The sequence below is a fragment of the Penicillium angulare genome (assembly GCF_028827245.1).
Source record: "Penicillium angulare strain IBT 27051 chromosome Unknown utg000012l_segment0_segment0, whole genome shotgun sequence".
Taxonomy (NCBI): domain Eukaryota; kingdom Fungi; phylum Ascomycota; class Eurotiomycetes; order Eurotiales; family Aspergillaceae; genus Penicillium; species Penicillium angulare.
The window spans coordinates 1,130,657-1,150,130 of NW_026623171.1; the positions used below are offsets into that span (position 1 = coordinate 1,130,657).

The 19,474-nt window shown below is 48.3% G+C and overlaps 6 protein-coding genes across 6 annotated transcripts; 3 read left to right on the top strand and 3 right to left on the bottom strand.

Moving 5' to 3' along the window:
* Positions 1-2,200: 2,200 nt before the first annotated feature.
* Positions 2,201-3,412, top strand: N7478_013078 (uncharacterized protein; the record flags this gene model as incomplete). The annotated part of the gene is made up of 1 exon (XM_056929288.1): positions 2,201-3,412. The coding sequence occupies one exon, from the start codon at positions 2,201-2,203 to the stop codon at positions 3,410-3,412; it is 1,212 nt and encodes a 403-aa protein (XP_056772650.1).
* Positions 3,413-3,911: 499 nt separating this feature from the next.
* N7478_013079 (uncharacterized protein) lies at positions 3,912-4,968 on the top strand (the record flags this gene model as incomplete). The annotated part of the gene is made up of 2 exons (XM_056929289.1): positions 3,912-4,069; positions 4,182-4,968. 2 exons carry the CDS (start codon positions 3,912-3,914, stop codon positions 4,966-4,968), a joined length of 945 nt encoding a protein of 314 aa, XP_056772651.1.
* A 1,084-nt stretch (positions 4,969-6,052) lies between these two features.
* N7478_013080 (sister chromatid cohesion factor PDS5) lies at positions 6,053-10,718 on the bottom strand (the record flags this gene model as incomplete). Its single annotated transcript, XM_056929290.1, has 3 exons — positions 6,053-8,569; positions 8,625-10,298; positions 10,380-10,718. The coding sequence occupies 3 exons, from the start codon at positions 10,716-10,718 to the stop codon at positions 6,053-6,055; spliced, it is 4,530 nt and encodes a 1,509-aa protein (XP_056772652.1).
* A 1,377-nt stretch (positions 10,719-12,095) lies between these two features.
* N7478_013081 (MFS transporter) lies at positions 12,096-13,700 on the top strand (the record flags this gene model as incomplete). Its single annotated transcript, XM_056929291.1, has 1 exon — positions 12,096-13,700. One exon carries the CDS (start codon positions 12,096-12,098, stop codon positions 13,698-13,700), a length of 1,605 nt encoding a protein of 534 aa, XP_056772653.1.
* A 672-nt stretch (positions 13,701-14,372) lies between these two features.
* Positions 14,373-17,145, bottom strand: cdc48 (AAA family ATPase CDC48; the record flags this gene model as incomplete). Its single annotated transcript, XM_056929292.1, has 6 exons — positions 14,373-14,962; positions 15,020-16,511; positions 16,583-16,832; positions 16,899-16,954; positions 17,013-17,040; positions 17,096-17,145. The coding sequence occupies 6 exons, from the start codon at positions 17,143-17,145 to the stop codon at positions 14,373-14,375; spliced, it is 2,466 nt and encodes an 821-aa protein (XP_056772654.1).
* A 657-nt stretch (positions 17,146-17,802) lies between these two features.
* N7478_013083 (zinc-binding alcohol dehydrogenase family protein) lies at positions 17,803-18,972 on the bottom strand (the record flags this gene model as incomplete). The annotated part of the gene is made up of 1 exon (XM_056929293.1): positions 17,803-18,972. The coding sequence occupies one exon, from the start codon at positions 18,970-18,972 to the stop codon at positions 17,803-17,805; it is 1,170 nt and encodes a 389-aa protein (XP_056772655.1).
* Between the last annotated feature and the right edge of the window lie 502 nt (positions 18,973-19,474).

Here is a 19,474-nt window from a genome sequence, read left to right on the forward strand (position 1 = left end):
CTTCCTGAGAAAAGTCGGCGAGATCCATTTGATCCATTGGTGGACCGCATCGGAACCCCCGACCAGGGCCCGCTCCGGTTGCGCTGTGCAACGACATACACGCGCTTGGAAGCTCAGCTGCTATGTACATGTATCATGATCCCAGTACTTCACCATCAGATATAAAAGGTGTCTATCTTCCGCTATGCTATACGCTTATTTTACCTTGCATGATCTTTACTATGGTTAGATGATCATTCGGAATCTATGATCCGAGATATGCGAGAGAGTTCTAGGGTCGGGGATGTTCCCGAGATTCCAATACTAGACTTCATGGTACAACTTGAAGGATAAATCCCAGGTATCTCTCCATTTATTGCATCTATTTCATCTGTATCGAAAAATCAGAGCGATATTGTCTCTACTATGACTCCTGTCAAAGTGTACAAACATTAGAGATGTACCGAGGTCCCCGGCAGGGCTATCGGCAACAATAGCCGCAGCTAGGGCCATCTGCTTATAGGGGGGAAGCAGGTACATTTTAAGCTAATTCAAAGCTTTGATATATACATGTAGCTACAGTAATCAGCATTAATTACCTGGGTGAATATTATTTTGAGCTCCTTGCAAGATACTACCTTATTGTAACTGTCTCTTTCGTATAGTAATTCAATCGTATTATGAATAAGTACAAAGACGAACTGCAGGACTTGTACTAGTCCTCCTATAGTTCACTCCGGATTAATTGTTAAAGCGGCCAAATTCTTTGAACTTGTATTGTGATTCTAGCCTTTTGCCCTAATTTAGTCCTTGTGACAGCTTGTGTTCAATAGATAGATGTTCTTTCAACCCGCCGTATTCGTTGTGTGCAAATCTTGAATATGCTTCTAAGATAGGTACTGAAATATTGAGGAGAGACTCAGGCTGGTATTGAATTTCAAAATTACTTAAGGTTGAACAATTCAGAGCCTGAGCAGAACATAACAGCCAACCTTTTCGTGATTACACTATAAAAGCCCAGCTATATAGTATACAGTAGTATACATTCTTTGTTCATTAGCATACTCATATTCGTAGTAGGTTACTTAGTTGTCGCAAGGTATCGTGTCATCGTATCGTTTAGTGGTCTAGGGAGTAATTGTTTTGCAACGCAATACAGATACTATGGATTGCGTAGTCGAAGAGGGGTCACTGGTCTGAACCCTATGACTCCAGTCACTTCATATCCTTGAATCCTTATCTTACGGGTTCTGATACCCTCCCCTATAGCCAACTCTCACTCCTACGTTGACTAGCCTTGCAGTCTGATCTCTGCCACAAGATATTCTGAAGAACATTCCCCCCCGTATTGAATGCGACACACAATAGAGACCATCGAAGAAGACGCAAATTTGATTCTGAGGCCCACCCGGACGCCGGTGTCTGTTGAGATGTATCTTGGTCGGCAGCGCAATGACCTTCAGCGGCATCATAGTCGACAACAGTGGTCATGGAGATAAGAAATGCTATACTACACAACATACCTGGGCATTAGATGCAGTACTGGCATTAATTCACAGCATGGGGGTGGTGTTGCTGCTTCAGCCGCTGATTATGCAGCAGTTATTCGATATTCAGTTGATAGATTGTTGGAAAGAGGGTTGGAAAGGTGGCTGGAAGGATGGTTGGATGAATGATTGAACGGATGATTGGATGGGTAGAAGGTCCAAGCTCCTTGTAGGTTCTCAAGGCTTTTTGGAATGATCTGTGTACTTGTACGCAAATAAGTTTATCCAAGCTTGCAGGTGTGATGTGTAGAAGTCGCGTGATCTTCAACGGATTTCTATATTATCACATTACTTGCTTGGTTCGCCTCTTCTGCTTTCCTTCTATCTTAGTTTATTGATAGTCAAATACCCTCAGGTTTTCAATCTTGGGCCAATCCTGTAGATTTAAGCCTTATTCACTGTTGTATCATTTATAAAGAAAGGCAATAAAGGTAAATGGGCAAAGAGGATAAAGAGACAGTTGGATGTGCAGATATATTAAAGAACTCCAATATCCTTTCATTAATAAATCACGATCTTATACCCTACATAAGGTGACTAACATTAACAAACAATTGTAGCAACTGTTACAGAACCTTGGAACTGTGACAGCTCATTGCCGTAATTCTCGGAGGATACCAACATTGAAGTGAGAGAAGTTATTCCATCCTCCACACAACTCCATTTTAAGCGATATGCATACCCCCCCTGAGGAAATGCGCCAGGCGCGATACCGATTTCGCCCTGGAAAAAGCTGTCAGCACAATGTAGTCGTCCGTTATTTTGCTGGAGATGAGTTGCTCCTCTGTGATGATTGTGGCCGCTCAAACAGATTTCTCTATGTCTGTGCCGCCGACACACCTAACTTCTCACCATTTGACGATGGCGATTCCGTGCCTTTCCCAGATCTCAGCACCCTCAGTCCATCAGTCCAGCAGGCTGCAAAAGAAGAACACTATGCAGAGGACCAGATTCACCGGCTGATCGCTCAGAGAATGGGAGCTCTAACCACAGCAAGAGACCAACACAAAGAATCCTCCCAATCTCATGAATTTCTACTCTTTTTTTCAATGGATTCACAAATATCTGCTGATACTTCTTCGGTGATTGCTTCTGCCACAACAACCAGCACTGAGGGGCTCAGCGGCTCAGACGATATCGATACCAACCGTATGCCTTGCCAACGCCGATCATGTGCAGCCTGCCGACCCAACTGGGCCGATCGCGCCTGGGAGAGCATCGACGCTATCGTCAATCAAGAATACCAAGAGCCTCCTCGCATACCAGAGTATCTCAATCGACGACCTGTGGATGTTCGCGTCGCTCGTAACTTGCCCGAGATGGACGTTTACGACTGGAAAAACAGCACGGCCTTTCGACTGTGGTGGGATGGATTCCGACGCCCTCTCCCCTACAATATGAGCATGGCACTAGGCATAGCCCAGTCGATGGATCTGGGTCCCTCTCAGTTCAAGAAACTGATGGAGTGGTTCATTAACCGTTGTCCAACCGCTGAGCGAGCCAAAGAGACATTTTCCTGGCTTTGGAAAATCCAGAAAACCCCATCACAGGTTGCACACTTCCTCCAGACTCTCGCAGACTCTCGAGCTCTTCCTCAGCAGCAGGAGTGGCCGCGGAGCACTCGCCAGCCACTAGATCCGTACGACTCCGTCATTTCCCGCCCGATCTGGGAGGAAGTCGAGCAGCAAGGCAAACTTATTGAGATACCAGACTGGGAATATTCTGATGATCTATCCTATTCTGCAATGTATAGACCAGTTCAGCTGAGAAATACAGGACTTTTCAGCGCCAATCGAGCTGCCTTGGCTGATCTCCAACACGATAAGGACAAACCCGAGCCCAACCAGAGTGCCCTCGACAGCAATTTCAAGAGAGCGGCCGAATAATCTCAAATGATCCGGCTACATTTGGTGTGTTGTTGGTTGCTTAAGGAGGGCTGTGTTTGAGGTAATGCCCGGTGACTTTAAAGAATTGTGGGCCCAGCCTCTCACATACCGATGCATGGTGACACATATTATGCGGGCGAGGTTACTAGTTCAAGGGGAAAGTCAGACAAGGGTAATAACAATGCTAGGGAGATTCTGCTATCGACACATAATCAACCAGTTGAAACCCAGAGAAAATGCGACAATCGAAATACGATCACAACCAACGCGGTCCAACGGGTCCATGTTCACAAGGGATCCATATGCGCGGAGTGGAGGTCGCCGAGTAAGGAAAGGCCAACCTTGTTCCGAGCCTCGGTTTCTTCCGATATGACCGCGCGCGCGATTTCCGTGATAAACGCATGATAATTTCTTTTGTTTTTCCGTGCATACAACTCCAAAAAAAAGAAGAAGCTGGTCTTCTTTCTCATCACATCTCCTTCCCACGTACATGTTCACCATGACAGATCCGAACCCCCAACCAGATACCCCATCAGTGGCAGACGACTCTTCACATGTGGGGAAGAGCACCAGCGCAATACCCGCGGGGAAACCAACCCGACGGCAATTGCTAGGAGCCCTTACAGCGACCGATGTCACTATTCGCCGGTTAGATTTGTGAGTTCCTCCTACTCAGATAGTTCTTCCAGAGGTCATTCTTTGTTTAGCACATCTGTCGCAATCATGTTACATCTTTTCTTATAATCTACTCAACTAACAACATCTTCAGACTCCTCTCCTCCGCCGATGGTCAAGAACGAGTCCTCGCAACAATTAACTATGTCGCATCAATTTTACACCATGTCTCTGCATCCGGACCCTGGAATGCATTTCAAACCCGCCTAGGACTCCTCGCGCGATTACGAGGCCAAGCCGCTTCACAACCCTCCAAACCCTCCTCCCCTCCCTCAAAATCAAAATGGTCAGCCCTATCCTCTGTCGCTTCCGAGACCCGCTACAATCTACGCCTCTTCGGCCTCCTACCACTCTGGGTCTGGGGCTCTCAAACGCTCAAATCACCACCCGCCGATCCAATCCTTCACACATTAGCCATCCTCCAAGTGATCTCCAATGTGATCTACCAACTCCTCGAGAACGTCGCCTACCTCGCAGAAAAGGGCGTCGTCTCCAAAAAGTGGGTTGAAAAGTACGGAGGCGTCGATGCATGGTACATTTGGAGCACACGAGGATGGTTCGGGCACATCTTTTTCGAATGGTTCGTTCTATGGCGCGAGCATGTACTGCGCAAACGCCGTATGGCTGCTAAGCTTGCTGCGGCGGCCAATGATGAGAAAGCCAAAGAATTCAAGGCTGAAGAAGCGGAGGAGGTACGCAAAGAGATCCGCTCTTGGAAGAAGAGTCTGGTTAATAACACTATTTGGGCTCCTTTGTGTATTCACTGGTGCTTTGAGAAGGGTATCGGGATTCCGGAGAATTTAATTGGCCTGATCAGTTTCATGGCTGGTGTTTGGGGTCTTAAGGATTCATGGGCTGCGACGGCGAAGATCAAGTCATGATCATTCTATTATATCTGATTTCGGTCTCCATTTCGTTGGCATCTAAAGCATTTACTCTCTCGGTTTGATCTTTCTTTTTCTTCTCTTATCTCGTTGATACAATGTAGGATATCCCTTGTGCCTTGAATGTAATACCTTTATTCTCCAGAAATCCCAGCTTGGTTTCCGGTCTTATTCTGTTTAATGGCATACTAGTGCATGGTTCATACTGAGAGTATCGGAATCAAATTCAATTGAATATTCGGGTAGAGCTAACGCAAGTCATCGGTCTGAAGCTGCTGGGTATACTAACAAAATGCCTTGCCTCATAATAACTCGAAGATCTTAGTCTGAAAGTAGAAGGAAAAATGAAGAGGAATCCGATGTCATTGCTCTATTGTTGTGGGCCTTAATGCTGTGGGGTGACGGGAAAGTGGAGAACCTGTGCAGAAGGGGAATTTTCAGGCGTTTAACGGAGGGCAGCACATTGCAAATCTTTGATAGAAACGTTGGGATCTTTCATAAAAGATATTCTTATTGGTCACAATTCATTAGGGGGTTTTGATTAGCAATAATTTGGGGCTAAGACCCATCAATACGGGGAATATTGTGGGTGGAGAGCATCGGTGCGTACTATGGAGCTTGTAACACGGATTAGGGAAGGCCATGCGGTTATCAGATCTTTGCCTTAGGCTTCAACAGAATTGATGTCGGATGTGGATCAAAAGAGTAAAGATTTGCAGTGAAATATCATTAATTAATCATGAATGGATCGTGGATTTTCAGAACTAGGTACATTTACGGGTGGGATGATAGTTTTTGACTCGTGGTAAAAAGAGACGGACGTATTCGTAGCAACGAATTCAATTCAGCGTGCGGAAGAGACATCAAAACGGATTGGGTATACATCTCGAATGGTTATCGACTGCAAAGAACGCAATAAACGCAAAACGGTAACTGGAAACAGGAAATTTGATAGAAACAGACATATGGCATACAAGAACGTATTAGGACAATCAGATCATATCAAAGAAAGTCACGGCCATGCGAAGGTGATAATAATAGAAGGCATCTTCATCCATTTTTCACCTAGAGGAAAGCGGATTTAACCCCGACGGGAAGATCGGCGGGTGGGCAAAGTAGTTGTCACCGGCTTTTCTGGTTTCTTGCCTCGAGAAGGCTTGGATTCCGGTGTTTTCTTGCCACGAGCTGAACGAACTGGCGGAGTTGGAGGAGAGTTCTCCTTCTCACTAGCCTGTTCAAGTTCGACTTGTTCTTCGTCTTCTTCTTGATCAGCATTCTCGCTTTCCTCATCTTGCATTTCCTCGTCTTCATCCCCGTCTCCGGCTCCATCTTCATCAGCTTCGTCTTCCTCTTCCGATTCCTCCAGTTCGGCATTGTCATCTTTCTTATCCTGGGCCCACCCTTGCATTTCCTCGTCATCTTCGTCGCTATCCTTGTCTGCATAGCTCACGGATACCCTGGCGGTACCTCGGCTGCTACGCCGACGGTTGGAAGTAGATACACTTTCTCCGCCCACATCAGAGGACCATCCGTCATCGCCCTTCCGCTTGCGCTGAGAAGTCTTGCCTGAAACACCCACCGAAGATGATTTGCGAGGGGTGCGAGCGGGCTTCTCCTTACGAGCCTTCTTGGCTGACTCACTCCTATTGGGAGCAGAGGACTCGGGCTTCCTCTTTTTACCTGAGCCGTGGGCGCTATGAGATCCACTCTTGGGCTTCATTGCAGTTCGCACAACGCGATCAAGCATGTCGTCCAGCTCATCTGGAAGGAAGTTCTTGTCCGCAACCTCTTGGGCTTCTTGGTGGCTACCCATATTCGCGAACAGGGAGCTTGGGACACCCATTTTGCCTGGGTATGTCTGTAAAAGATTCGTGCCTCCGTTGCCACCACCAACTTTGTGTTGTTGAGAATAGATGTCGGCAAATCGTCTAATAGTGGCTTGAGCCAGGTCAGACAGAGTGTGTAGACGAGTAGATATCTGGTCTGATTTGGTGATGCCGTCGCGGAATTGTTTGACGCGCTGAGCAACATGGAAAATCAGTGACAAATTATGCTCATTGGCAACAGCTGACAGATAAAAGACGATGTATCGGGAAAAATCGCTGAGATCACCGAGCTTTGTCGTCTCACCCAGATCGTCGGATGGGTAGTCAGGGTGGTAGGCTAGTAAAGAAAGAAGGCGCGAAAAGACCAACTCCATAACCATCGTCTGCTCAGTTCGCTTTCCACTAGCCTGGGCTTGTTGCGAGAAAAACACTGCGCGAGATCGAAGCCATGTGAGTGTGCTCTCTTTCAAAGTAATGCTAGGCTCAAATGCAAGCAAGCAAGGGACGATGTACCAGCGAAATCCAAGGTGTGATCGTTGCACCAGTTTTTTCTTGAGGTAGTTCATGAACCCACTTCGCACTGGTAACAAAGGATCTTGAGCCATCAACCCTAGCGCATTGAAATCTATGGGAGTCAAGAGGTGATCGCATAGAGTGCTTGATGCACAAAGTTTGACCAGTGACTTGGCCGCTAACAAGCGCAACCGTGACTTTTGATTCGCCGGTGTATCTTTCTTCTTGGAAAGTTCACCTTCTCCAGCCACAAGTTTGTTCAAGGTGTCATAAACGGGTTCAGCATGTGCACGGAAATCATCCTCATTGTCTGAACCATCCTGAGCACGGAGACGGTTAACGATAATCTTGAGTGCCCACTCCTTTGCTTGTGTTTCTTCATCCATTGTATCTGACCAAGTATAATCCGAGCCGCCTTGAGGGTTACGATTGGTCAGAAGAACCTGGTTGATGGCTATGGAGATGATCTCGCCTGTCTCCTCGTCGGCTTGTCGTGGTACAAGCAAATTCAACTGCGATAAAGTGGCAAGTCGAGCAAGAAAGTGGTCAGAACCATAGGTCCACTTCTTCACGCACTTTTGAACAAGATCCTTTGCGTACATTTCCTTGCGATCGGAAGTAGCCATAAGAATTGACACTGCATGCTTAGCAGCATGTGGTGAAGTACTGTATAAAGCGTAATTTGACAATGCTTGATAGAATTTGCGCTCCTTGGGCAGTTTCCCTGGGAGCTTCTTGGCAAACCCAGCGCAGGCTTTCAAAATCTCCTCGCTGCTCGTGTCTCCAGGTGACGAAGCTTTGGGAGCTTGTGACTCGAGATCCTTGCACATCTCTTGGACCTGCGCCTCCAGGACTTCGGGGTTCTGTGAGGATATTTGCTTTAGCATTTCCTGCGCGGCATTAGCTAAGCCGTTCTCGTCGGTCCGAGAAAGACTCATGATTGCCGGGATATGGCTTCTATTGAATATCAGAGAGCCACTCCGATATAAAAGAGGAGTCACAGTCTCAATTATAGGAGAGTTGTTGGCACTTTGCGTGCGCCGTTGAAGTTCTCGAATAGCCTTCGTCGCCGTCCGATAGTCACTAACAGCGGCCATAGCGAAACGGATAAGTTGATAGCTGCGTCTATCGTGGGCCTTGGCAAACTTCCACAAATCTGCAGATGCGCGTGAAACGTCAGGAAATGTCTTAGACAACGATTCAATAATGCTTGAAAGCCGGGCTTTCGTCTGTTCTTCATCCTTGTCAATTACGCCACCCTGTAAATAGGACTGTTAATATTGGCTAAATACCCGCAGCAGTTCGAAAACTTACATTGAACTTCTCACATGCCTCTAGATAGAGCGTCATGGCCGATCTCATCGAAAGCTGCCGGGCTAGCATAACAAAGAAAACTCGTCGAGCCTTTTCGTCCAGACCCCGAATTAGTGTCAAAATACGACGGACTCGGATTTTGTCCACATCACTATCTTCCTCGGCATCAGAAGGCTGGCTCTCTTTTTGTTTCTGAGATTGGTTGGAACCGGTCCGAGTGAGCTTTGTTTTGATAGGGGGGTAGTTTAATGGAAGAAGTGTCTCAAATAGAACACGATCAATCAAGACATGGATCTCTTGGTCGTTGGTATAGAAGGCATCGAAAATTTTCGACGGTGCATCCTTCAGAAGGGACGCAACAGGTTCGATATTTTGTTCAATGTCACCGGAGGCAACCGCCCAAATACGTGCTAAAATCTTCATGGCATGCTCACGCACCTGAGGCTTGCGATCTTTAACACGTTCAGCGAGAATTGCTAACACTGAATCTGGGGAGGCGCAGCCGCCATTAACACCAAGCTTATGAACGACATGGGTATATCCGAATCTTCCCACAGTATCCACAGCAGCAAGACGAACCTTTTCATCGGCGTCTCGGAGCATTGATGCGAGATTCTGCACAAGCCCTTGTTCCTCTCCTTCGCTTAAGCCAGAGCCTCCGGCAGAAGTCAGCAGGATTCGTCCTACGACAGTCACCCAAGCAGCACGTATCGAAGGTGTTTTATCAAGTCTGCGGCTCAAGAATGCCTCATACGCCGAACTATGAAGATGAGAAAATGGCTTTGGTGATACCGGCATGAGAAGAACATTCGGCTGTGGGATCAGCTGCGCATATTCTCCAAGAGTTACCGCAGGATAAGCTGCTGGGTCCATTGGCGCCGATGGAGGTGGTCCAGCCACGCCAACACCGGCTGCTAGGTCACCAATGGTTTGGGTCGCTAGTAAGCGAAGAGCTATCGATTCTGCGGAAAGTTCGGCCTCTACCTGCGGAATGACATTCTGCAAAACCTCCGGGCATGCCCGCCAAAGCTCTCGAATAAGACGGTGTGCCTTGCTTAATTCCTTGATATCTTCCCCTTCCTCGTCTGAGTCATCAAGGTTGGGCTTGCGAGATGCATGTTTCGCTCCGTTCGCTTGGGCAGCTGGTGCAGATGCATCAATAATAACATTGTTGAAGTATTGACTGATATGACTTGTCATCCGTTCTGGGCAAGCCTGGCAAATTGCTTTAGCCATATTATAAGCTGCCGGATAGTCCTTTAACAAAAGAGTGTCTTGTTTGGCATCAAGGACTGCGTCTTGTCGTTTCGTCTTTCGAGGATTGTCCTCCACCCGAGGGTCCACCCGCAGAAACTGGGCCACAATTGTATCAACAACTTCGGCCGCTAACACAGGCATTTCGTCAATCACTGTGACAAGAACCCGAGTCATGTCAAATTCCACATTTTTGGCCACCTCCTCACCAGTGGATGACTTAGAGGAGCCGGAGACTATATCGAAACAGCCAGTGAAAAGAGGGACAATCAAGGAGTCGGGGTGGTCTAAATCAGTCATGAGGACAATACTCTTGACCTCGGCGAGCGAGCCCAAGACGTAGATGTGCTGTGCATTGTAGGCATTGGAAGGATCGGCAAGTGCGGGGATAATAGATGTCACGATACAGGTGAAAATATCCTGAAGTGGCATATGTTAGCGCAATTCGACGGGAAGCTTCACGACCCCAATCAGATGCTTTATTCCCTTCAGCAATCATACCTTAAGCTGATTCCTTGTAAAAGGCGCGTCCGGCGCGCATAGTCGCAAGACATCCACCAGGCAGCACGCGGCCCAAGCTCGCACACCCTTATCTTTGTGGGCCAGAAGATGGGCACTCGCAAGTTCTTGGGAGACCTTACGCAAGGACTCTTTTTCAATTTCCTCCTGTTCCAGCTTGCGAAGTTCGTTTGCGAGGGTGTGAAGGCGTTCGAGTAAATCAGCGATGGGGATAGCCGAGCGCCCCACGCGCCACGACAACGGTTGATTGAAAGACAGGCTAGGAAGGCCAGAATCCCCCTCGGCCTCGTCAGCAGGACCTTGCCGAGTGCGAGATGGCATAATTGCGACAATCAGGCTCACATAGAAGATGGGAGGGGAGAAACAAAGTTGACGCGGTACTAGGAGAGTGGAGATGGAGGTTGACCGCCCAGACGCGTCGCACGGGACCGCGTTTGCCCTACACTTTGGAAGCTCCAGATCTGATCATCACTTCTTCACCTTTCGTTCTTTCCTTTGCTGTTTTTTTTTTGTTTTGTTTTCTTGAGACTTGGAAATGATATTGGAAAATGGCATAAGGGTAACTTTGTTCTCCAATCATACATTCGAGACATTGTGATTTACTAGCATTGTCCAGAGTCTGCATACTATGTCATTCGTCAGCAAACTCGAGATCTATACTCATACACTCAAGTATCATGATTCACCGCAAAGGGCTTGGTCCAGTACGAGCATCGTACGGCTTAGAGCTTCTCAAACTTGTTATTATACTTGCGAATGTCAATAATGAAGGTGCTCATGATATGGAAACCTCAAGAGGGTCGAGTAAATACAAGTTAAGCAGTGTTCGAAGCCCGATCTATGCGATGGAAGCCCCGATTAAGACACTTTATATCGCTAAAGGCATCCACGCGGAGTTCTGTTATATAGCTCAGAATATCTTCTGTATTACTATTCTTGGTGAGCGAACACAGATGTTCTTGTCGAGCGAGCAGCTCCCGGGGGCCGGCTTGTGCTAACCATGGAATACAAATATCGGACTCCGTGATGGACTTTATCCTGGTTCTGATCATCGGGTATACATGACTCTAACTGGGGCTCAAATGACTACAGGAAGATAAAATCGATGTGAACGGAGGTAATCCATGAACTGTACATAAATTATCTCCGGCTCTAATGACTGTTTTTTTCCGGCTTATGCATTCATGGATAAGCAGCTCCACTTCTGCGGCTTTCGGCCTTTCGGAACTTTTCAAAGCACGAGCACCGACATCAAGTGACGAATAGTTTTGGTTGTTCGATGACAGAATACCACTCCACTCATCTAGCCATTTCATTTAGTCTGAATTAGCAGGTAAGCCAAGACCTTCATTGGAGCCATTCTAGAATTCTCGGCACGCGGAATCGGTCTCGGTGGATCAAATAACGGACTTAGGTCCCAGTTCGTACTGTTTTAGCATGTTATTTTAGCTCCGCGCCGAGTCTTGCAAATCAATTATGAAGTCAAGATGACCCTTAAATTGTGTACAATACCCATTCTTAAAGCCCTTTAGATCCACGTGGAATACACTATCAACCTTCAAATTCAACTTCAACTGAGAAACCTCGACCCTATCTTATAGATCTAGGCACCCACTCAACTACCTGCCCACCACTGAAAATTACCAAAGTCAACCTTGGAGCATTCTACTCTCCAGTCTTGACAACACTGGACTCAACATGAGTACCAATCAATTCAGTTCAAATCAAACTACCCCGCGGATCAGCATGGACGTCCGCGACCACAACACGGCCGTTAATGAGCCTCATGCGCCCATCGGCGTTCTGGATAAAGAATTGGAGCCTTCTGCAGCTCCCCATGAAGAATCCGATATCGAAAGCGCCCATACACACACAATACCTGAGAAGCCCAAAGAAAAAGACCCAAATCTAGTTGAATGGGATGGGCCCGACGATCCAGAAAACCCCCAGAATTTCTCAAAATCACGCAAATGGCTTATTACAGTATCTATGTCTTCAATGACTATGTGGATTACATTTGCTACCAGTGTCTTCTCAACTGCCACCACCGTCACTGCTAAGGAATTTAATGTATCAACCGAGGTTATGGTCCTGGGCACTAGTCTATCCTTATTTGGATTTGCTCTTGGTCCTCTCTGCTGGGCTCCAATGAGCGAACTATACGGTCGTCGCTTCCCATTATTTATCGGTTATGCCATCTTCGCCATATTTCAAATTCCCGTCGCAGTCGCCCACAATATTCAGCAAATTATGATCTTCCGTTTCCTCATCGGTGTCTTCGGCTGCTCACCACTCGCCGTCGTTGGCGGTGCCATGGCTGATATCTGGGATCCAGTAGACCGCGCCGTAGCCATCGCCATGTTCAGCTGTGCTACTTTCCTCGGTCCAATCCTCGGTCCTATCCTCGGTGGCTTCATTACCGATTCCTATCTAGGATGGCGATGGACTGCATGGATCACTCTTATCGCCTCTTCATTCTTCGGCCTGGTAGCTTTCTTCATCGTTCCGGAGACCTACGGCCCAAAACTACTCCAGGACCGAGCCGCTCGTTTACGTCAGGAGACGAAGAACTGGGCCCTCCATTCCTTCCTCGATGAACACAAGCCTACTTGGTCTGATATCGTCGCCAAGTACCTTCTCCGTCCTATTCAGATGCTAGTCCTCGAGCCCATCCTGATCTGCATCACGATCTACCTCGCCCTCGTCTACGGTATCCTCTACCTCTTCTTCGAAGCCTATCCCATTTCCTTCAGCGTAGTCCGCGGCTGGAAGCAGGAAGGTGTCGCCGCCCTCCCCTTCATCGGCATCTTAATCGGTGTTCTTCTGGGTGCTGCCCTAATCATCTACACAACCAAAACTCGCTTTGCCCGCAAACTAGCTAAGCATGGCCGCGTCGTCCCCGAGGAACGTCTCATTCCAATGATGATCGCTTCCGTCCTCTTGCCCATCGGTCTCTTCTGGTTCGGTTGGACCTCTGATCCCTCCATCTCCTGGGTACCGCAGGTGATTGCTGGAGTGCCAATCGGGTTGGGCATCTTGGTTATCTTCATGCAGGGTTTGAACTATATCATCGATGTCTATATGATGTTCGCCAATTCAGCTATTGCTGCTAACACACTTGTGCGATCGCTGGTTGGTGGTGGATTCCCGCTTTTTGCAACCACCATGTATGAGCGTCTAGGTGTGGATTGGGCCTCCAGTGTCCTCGGCTTCATTACCATTGCGATGATCCCCATCCCCATCTTGTTCTTCTTCTACGGAGCCAAGATTCGGGCAATGAGCCGGTTCAGTCCGAAGTTTTAGGATCTTTTATGACTTCTCCGTTAAAACCCCCTTCGCATCAGCGTGTTGAGAGCTTTTTTTTTTATAGAAAATTTCATGGCCCTGCCTTTTTATGAGTTATAATTTAATGTTTGATAGAGAGGAAATATAATATGATATTTCGAGCAACTTGACTGTTTCTTGACATTGTATGTAAATACATTATTGGATGAATAGGTATACTTGTATAGAACTTTGATAACTTCAAGTTTCCGAGGTTCTGGAGATTAAGGTCTTCCGACGACAATTCCACACCTTTCTGCCCCAAGAACATCCCAAGAATGGGGGTAAAAGAGAAACTAACTATATAAATTTACCTAATTTGCAAGGACGATCATTCTTAATACTCATGATCATCAGGACAAAGTCTTAAAGTTCCAAAATTACGAGGCCAGGTAATAGAAGGCATTTATAAAAATCAAGAGTGGATTTTCTCTTCCTTTATTGCGATTATGGCACATTGTATGGGCAAAGACAAGGGTAGTAAATCAAAAAGAACCATCTCGAAGTAAGTTTCCTATTTAAGAAAAAACGATCTAACCATGATGAATCTTCAAACCAGGAAAACCCACCCTATAGAGACTGGATGGCAAGTAGCAGAGAAATCGTGACCCAGAGCGACATAGAAAAATTTCAAAAACAAACGGAACCCATTTAATCGTAGAGGCTGTCATCGTTGCCGGCTTCGCCGAAAGTGTCGTTGTCCTGAACCTCACCGGCTGAGGGGAAGCGGAAGAAGCTGCTACCGCCGGAGTTCTTAAGACTCTGAGCAAAGGCCTCATAGCGGCGGATTTCGACGTCAGATACTGATCGTCGGGCACTCTTCATGGCCTCCTCAAAGTGAGCCTTGGTGAGCTCAGGAACGGGGTCCTCTTCACCCAGGTTCTCGCCATCATCCATGGTGACATCCTCACCGGCAGCCTCGCGGGCCTTCGTGCGCTCGATGTCGGCAGTGATAGCCTCCTTAATGGCGAGCTTGACAGCACGCTGGGTGATGAAGCCCAAATCGGCACCGGAGAAGCCGTGGGTCTTGCTGGCCATGAAAGCAATGTCGACATCAGAAGCAACAGGGGTCTTACGGAGCTGAGCCTTCAGGATACCCTCACGAGAAGCCTGGTCGGGCAAAGGAACGTAGACCAGGGTGTCGAGCCGACCGGGACGAACCAGAGCGGCATCAAGCTGCTCGGGACGGTTGGTGGCACCGATAACGAAGACGTTCTTCTTGGAGGTCATACCATCCATTTCTAGTTATAGTGTTAGTAAGAGGTTGGTTGAAATGCTGTTTTATATGCAGTACTTACCAGTCAGAAGCTGGTTAACTACACGGTCGGAAGCACCGCCGGCGTCACCAACAGAGCCACCACGAGACTTGGCAATAGAATCCAACTCATCAAGGAACACAACACAAGGAGCGGCAGCACGAGCCTTGTCGAAGATATCGCGGATGTTGCTCTCTGACTCACCGAACCACATGCTCAGCAGCTCAGGGCCCTTGATGGAGATGAAGTTGGCAGCGCACTCGTTGGCGACAGCCTTGGCCAACATGGTCTTACCAGTACCGGGGGGACCATAGAACAACACACCGCGAGAAGGCGAGAGACCAAACTTCTGGAACATCTCGGGGTGATCGACGGGATATTGCACGCTCTCGATGAGTTCGCGCTTGACCTCTTCCAGACCACCAATATCGTCCCAGCGGACGTTGGGAACCTCGACCACAGCGACCTCGCGGAGGGCGGAGGGGTTGGACACACCGAGGGAGTAGCGGAAGTTGTCCATGGTGACACCTAGAGAGTCGAGAACCTCGGCATCGATAGTGTCCTCATCGAGATCGATGAGATCCATCTTCTCACGAATTTGTTGCATGGCAGCCTCCGAGCAAAGCGAGGCCAGATCAGAACCAACGTATCCGTGTGTCTCAGCGGCAATGGTCTCCAGATCGACATCGTCGCCCAGCTTCATGTTCTTGGTATGGATCTGCATGATTTCCAAACGGCCGGTTGGGTCGGGAATTCCAATGTCGACTTCACGATCGAAACGGCCGAAACGACGGAGGGCAGGGTCGATAGAGTTGGGACGGTTGGTTGCGGCCATAACCACAACGTTTGAGCGGGACTTCATGCCGTCCATGAGGGTCAACAACTGGGAAACGACACGGCGCTCAACCTCACCATTGGTCTTGTCACGCTTGGGAGCGATTGAGTCGATCTCATCGATGAAGATAATTGCAGGGGAGTTCTTCTCGGCCTCCTCGAAGGCCTTGCGAAGGTTCGATTCGGACTCACCGGCCATCTTTGACATGACCTCGGGACCGTTAATAAGGAAGAAGAAGCTGCCGGTCTCGTTGGCGACCGCGCGAGCCATCAGTGTCTTTCCGGTTCCAGGAGGACCGTACATTAGAATACCACGAGGGGGCTTGACACCAAGGCTGCGGAAAAGTTGAGGGTGGCGGAGGGGAAGCTCGACCAACTCGCGGATCTGAGCCATCTGTTTCCTGCAGCCACCGATATCATCATAACCAACCTCGTTAAGGTTGCCCTCCTCATCTTCTCGCTGAATAGGGTCACCCTCGCAGTGGATGATGGTGTCCTGGGCAACGATGCCGTACTCTGGGGGGTCCACCTCAACGACCTTAAACTCAACTTGACGCATGCCACCGCGCACGGCGAACAGATCGCCTTGGCGGACTGGTCTATAAGCCTCGCGGAAGTATGGGGCAAGGAAGACATCGAAGATGGATCCGGTCAGACCCTCGATAGTATCGGCGATGGGGAGAACAGCAATGCGCTTGGCCTAACGGAGGATATCGAATTAGTATCACCAGTGCCTTTAAAGACCCGCGGAGTAGAGGGACTCGAACATACATATTTGATATCGGGACAAGGGTGGACGGTAATAATATCGCCGTGCTTGACACGGAGGTTGTGTCGCACAACACGGTTAATGCGGGCACTGCCGTCATCAAGGTCGTCGTCGGCCAAGACAATTAAGACTGTATCCTTGCGCTTCTTACCCTTGACCAGAACAGTATCACCACGGAAGAGCTGGAGAGTCTCCATGGTGTTGTTGGAAAGAGCAATGACGGAGTTGTCATCGTTGGTAGCATCGGTCACACTAATGATGAGTTGTCAGCTTCGTCCCCGCAAAGCGGGCGTTATCGCCCCCAATCGAGTCCCTTACATCAAAGAGTTGGGCTTCTTCTTCTTCTTAAGGATGGCAGTTGAGGTGTCGAGTTCCTGTTATAGTTTGTCAGTTTCGTTCGCGAGTCAAAGTAGCTGTGTTGGCCTGTCTGACCTCTCTCTTTTCGGCACCTGAGGCATCCCTGGTTGAAGTTGTTAGCCAGTATTTCATGTAAATTAGAGACAATCCAAGCATACTGAAGGTTGACCCTCTTCTTCTCGTGCTTGTGATCCGGCTCCGCGGACATTGTGAAGGATGTGAAGCGTGTGACGGGTTTGACGAGAAGCGAGCTTGGGAGGAACGAGGAAGGTCAGGTAACCACAACTGAGCTGGGAAGCAGCTCAATAAAGAAAGCAGACGAGACTAAGGTCCCGGGAAAGATAAGAAGATAGAAGGACAAGGAGAAAGCTGATCGAGGGGATGGTAGGGTGATAAGAGGTGATGAAGGATGGCAGAGAGCTCCCAGGTACTCAACTGAGTGACGATATGCGATGAGCTAAGCGGTGGGCCATTAAGTAAGCCCGTTTTGGTGTCCGCCACCAGCGAATGTGATGGAACTTGGTCGATCTGGTGTGCCTTGATGCCTTGTTGCCTAGGTTTCTCGGTGGGAAACGGTGTTAACTGATAACTAGTTATAACTAACTAGGCAATAGCAAGCATACTTGATATTCGGTGTTTCGCAAATCTAGAGTTATTGACTTCTACCATAGGAACACAAGCCCACCCAGTCACCCAAAAAACTAAGAGATCAAGAGTAAATAAGACAATAACTAGAGCTTTATCCGGGAATGAATCCCTAACGACTCGAGGATATCAATCGTGGATTCATATTCTGAGCTCCTACATTTATTTTGTCGTCCTCATTTAGGTAATAATAAACATATTTTTAACATCCCAGAAATACTCATTCCGCAACTTCAACAACCAACTTCGTACAACTCACTCCGCGAAGCAACATATCTAACCCAGCATTGATAGCCCCCACTCCCTTTCCCACGACCCTCGGCTCCGGACTCGGTCTGATAGTACCGTTGGCCAACTTCTCCCTCAGCCACGTCCCTAGCCAATATTGGAATTGAGCCAACCTCTCCTCTTCATCCATTGACGGCAGCACAAAGATAGTTTCGATTCCATGCACCTCTGCCGCATCGGGGGAAACAACGGGGGCTGATCCAATCTTCGCCTTCTGGTTCTCTCCCTCTTCACCATGACCGAGGAAAGCCTTAAGCACAGCCTGGCAGGGCGCCAGCTCCCCAGTAGCAAGAAAACAGTGCCGAATCACTAGGCCATCCTCTCTCGCCATTGTAATGATTGAATCCACAACTTGCGGCTCCTTGTAATTAAAGACTCGATCAGCGCCTAGAGATTCTATATACTTCTGGTTCGCGGCACCCGCGGTGGCGTACACGGCGGTGAAAGAAGAGTCGCGATCTTCCCGTAACAGGCGGGCAGTTTGAACGCCCATCGTGCCTACACTTGAGGAAGCACCCCAAATTAAAAGGGCTTCTCTCTTTCGCTTTTCAATTCCCTGAGTTTCTCCACTAGTATCGGCACCGATCGAGGCAGTAGAAATAGAAGAAGCATTCACTTCTCCAACTCGTGGAATACCCATAATATTCCACGCGTTAAGCGGTACTTCAACGGCGACTGGCAGAGTTGCCGCTTCATTCCAAGAAATCCCCGTATCCGGAAGAGGCACAGCATGCTGCCAGGGGACGAGACACCGTTCTTGAAAGGCGCCGTAGCCAGGGTCACAGGCTCTCCAGAATGAGGCAGCAAAGGCGGCGACACGGGTAATTCCCGGTTGGAAAAAAGGGCCCGGGTCTCCATTTTTGGCCTTGATGGGGACGTTTTCGCCAACCTCGAGAACTAGACCCGAGACATCAAAGCCGATGACTGTGGGGTAGTTGGGTATGAAGAGCCCGCTATCACGCATTTGGCCATCAGCTGGATTGAAGGCTACAGATTTGACTTCTATGAGAATCTCATCTGGGCCGGGTCTCGGCGTGGGGCGAGTTTGGACCTCGAAGGGCCTACCCTTTCCGACGCAGACGGCGGCGAGGTGGGTGGCCATTTAGGACTGTTGTCAGGTGGTTTGCAGGTCTAAGAATTCAATGGACTGAGCCTGTAATTCAAGTATAACTTGGGGTAAAGCATTCCTTCTTATAGGGGAAGATATCCTTTCGAATAAATAATTCTGGCTGTGACATCTTTCGCGCGATTTTGTGTTCAGGTATAGATAGACCTTGCACTCAATCAGAGATGTTTCTACCCGATAAACGGTTAGCGTGAAAAGTGGAGTCTCTGAAAGAAGCTTAGCGTAATGTACCATGGCCTCCTCGGTTCGGCCTCCTAATATATGGGTTTCTAAATTGCAGGATCCTTTGACTTCGATTTCCAATCTCAGCGGAATGCTTGATAATACATATTGGCGCTCACGTACTAGTACACAGATATCGTGATAGAGTTCCAAGATTGTTAGATATACACACATATACACACCCGTATCATGTCTGTAGCGCCTCGATGATTTACAATGCCAGCAATCGCGATTTATAATATTGATAATCATGATG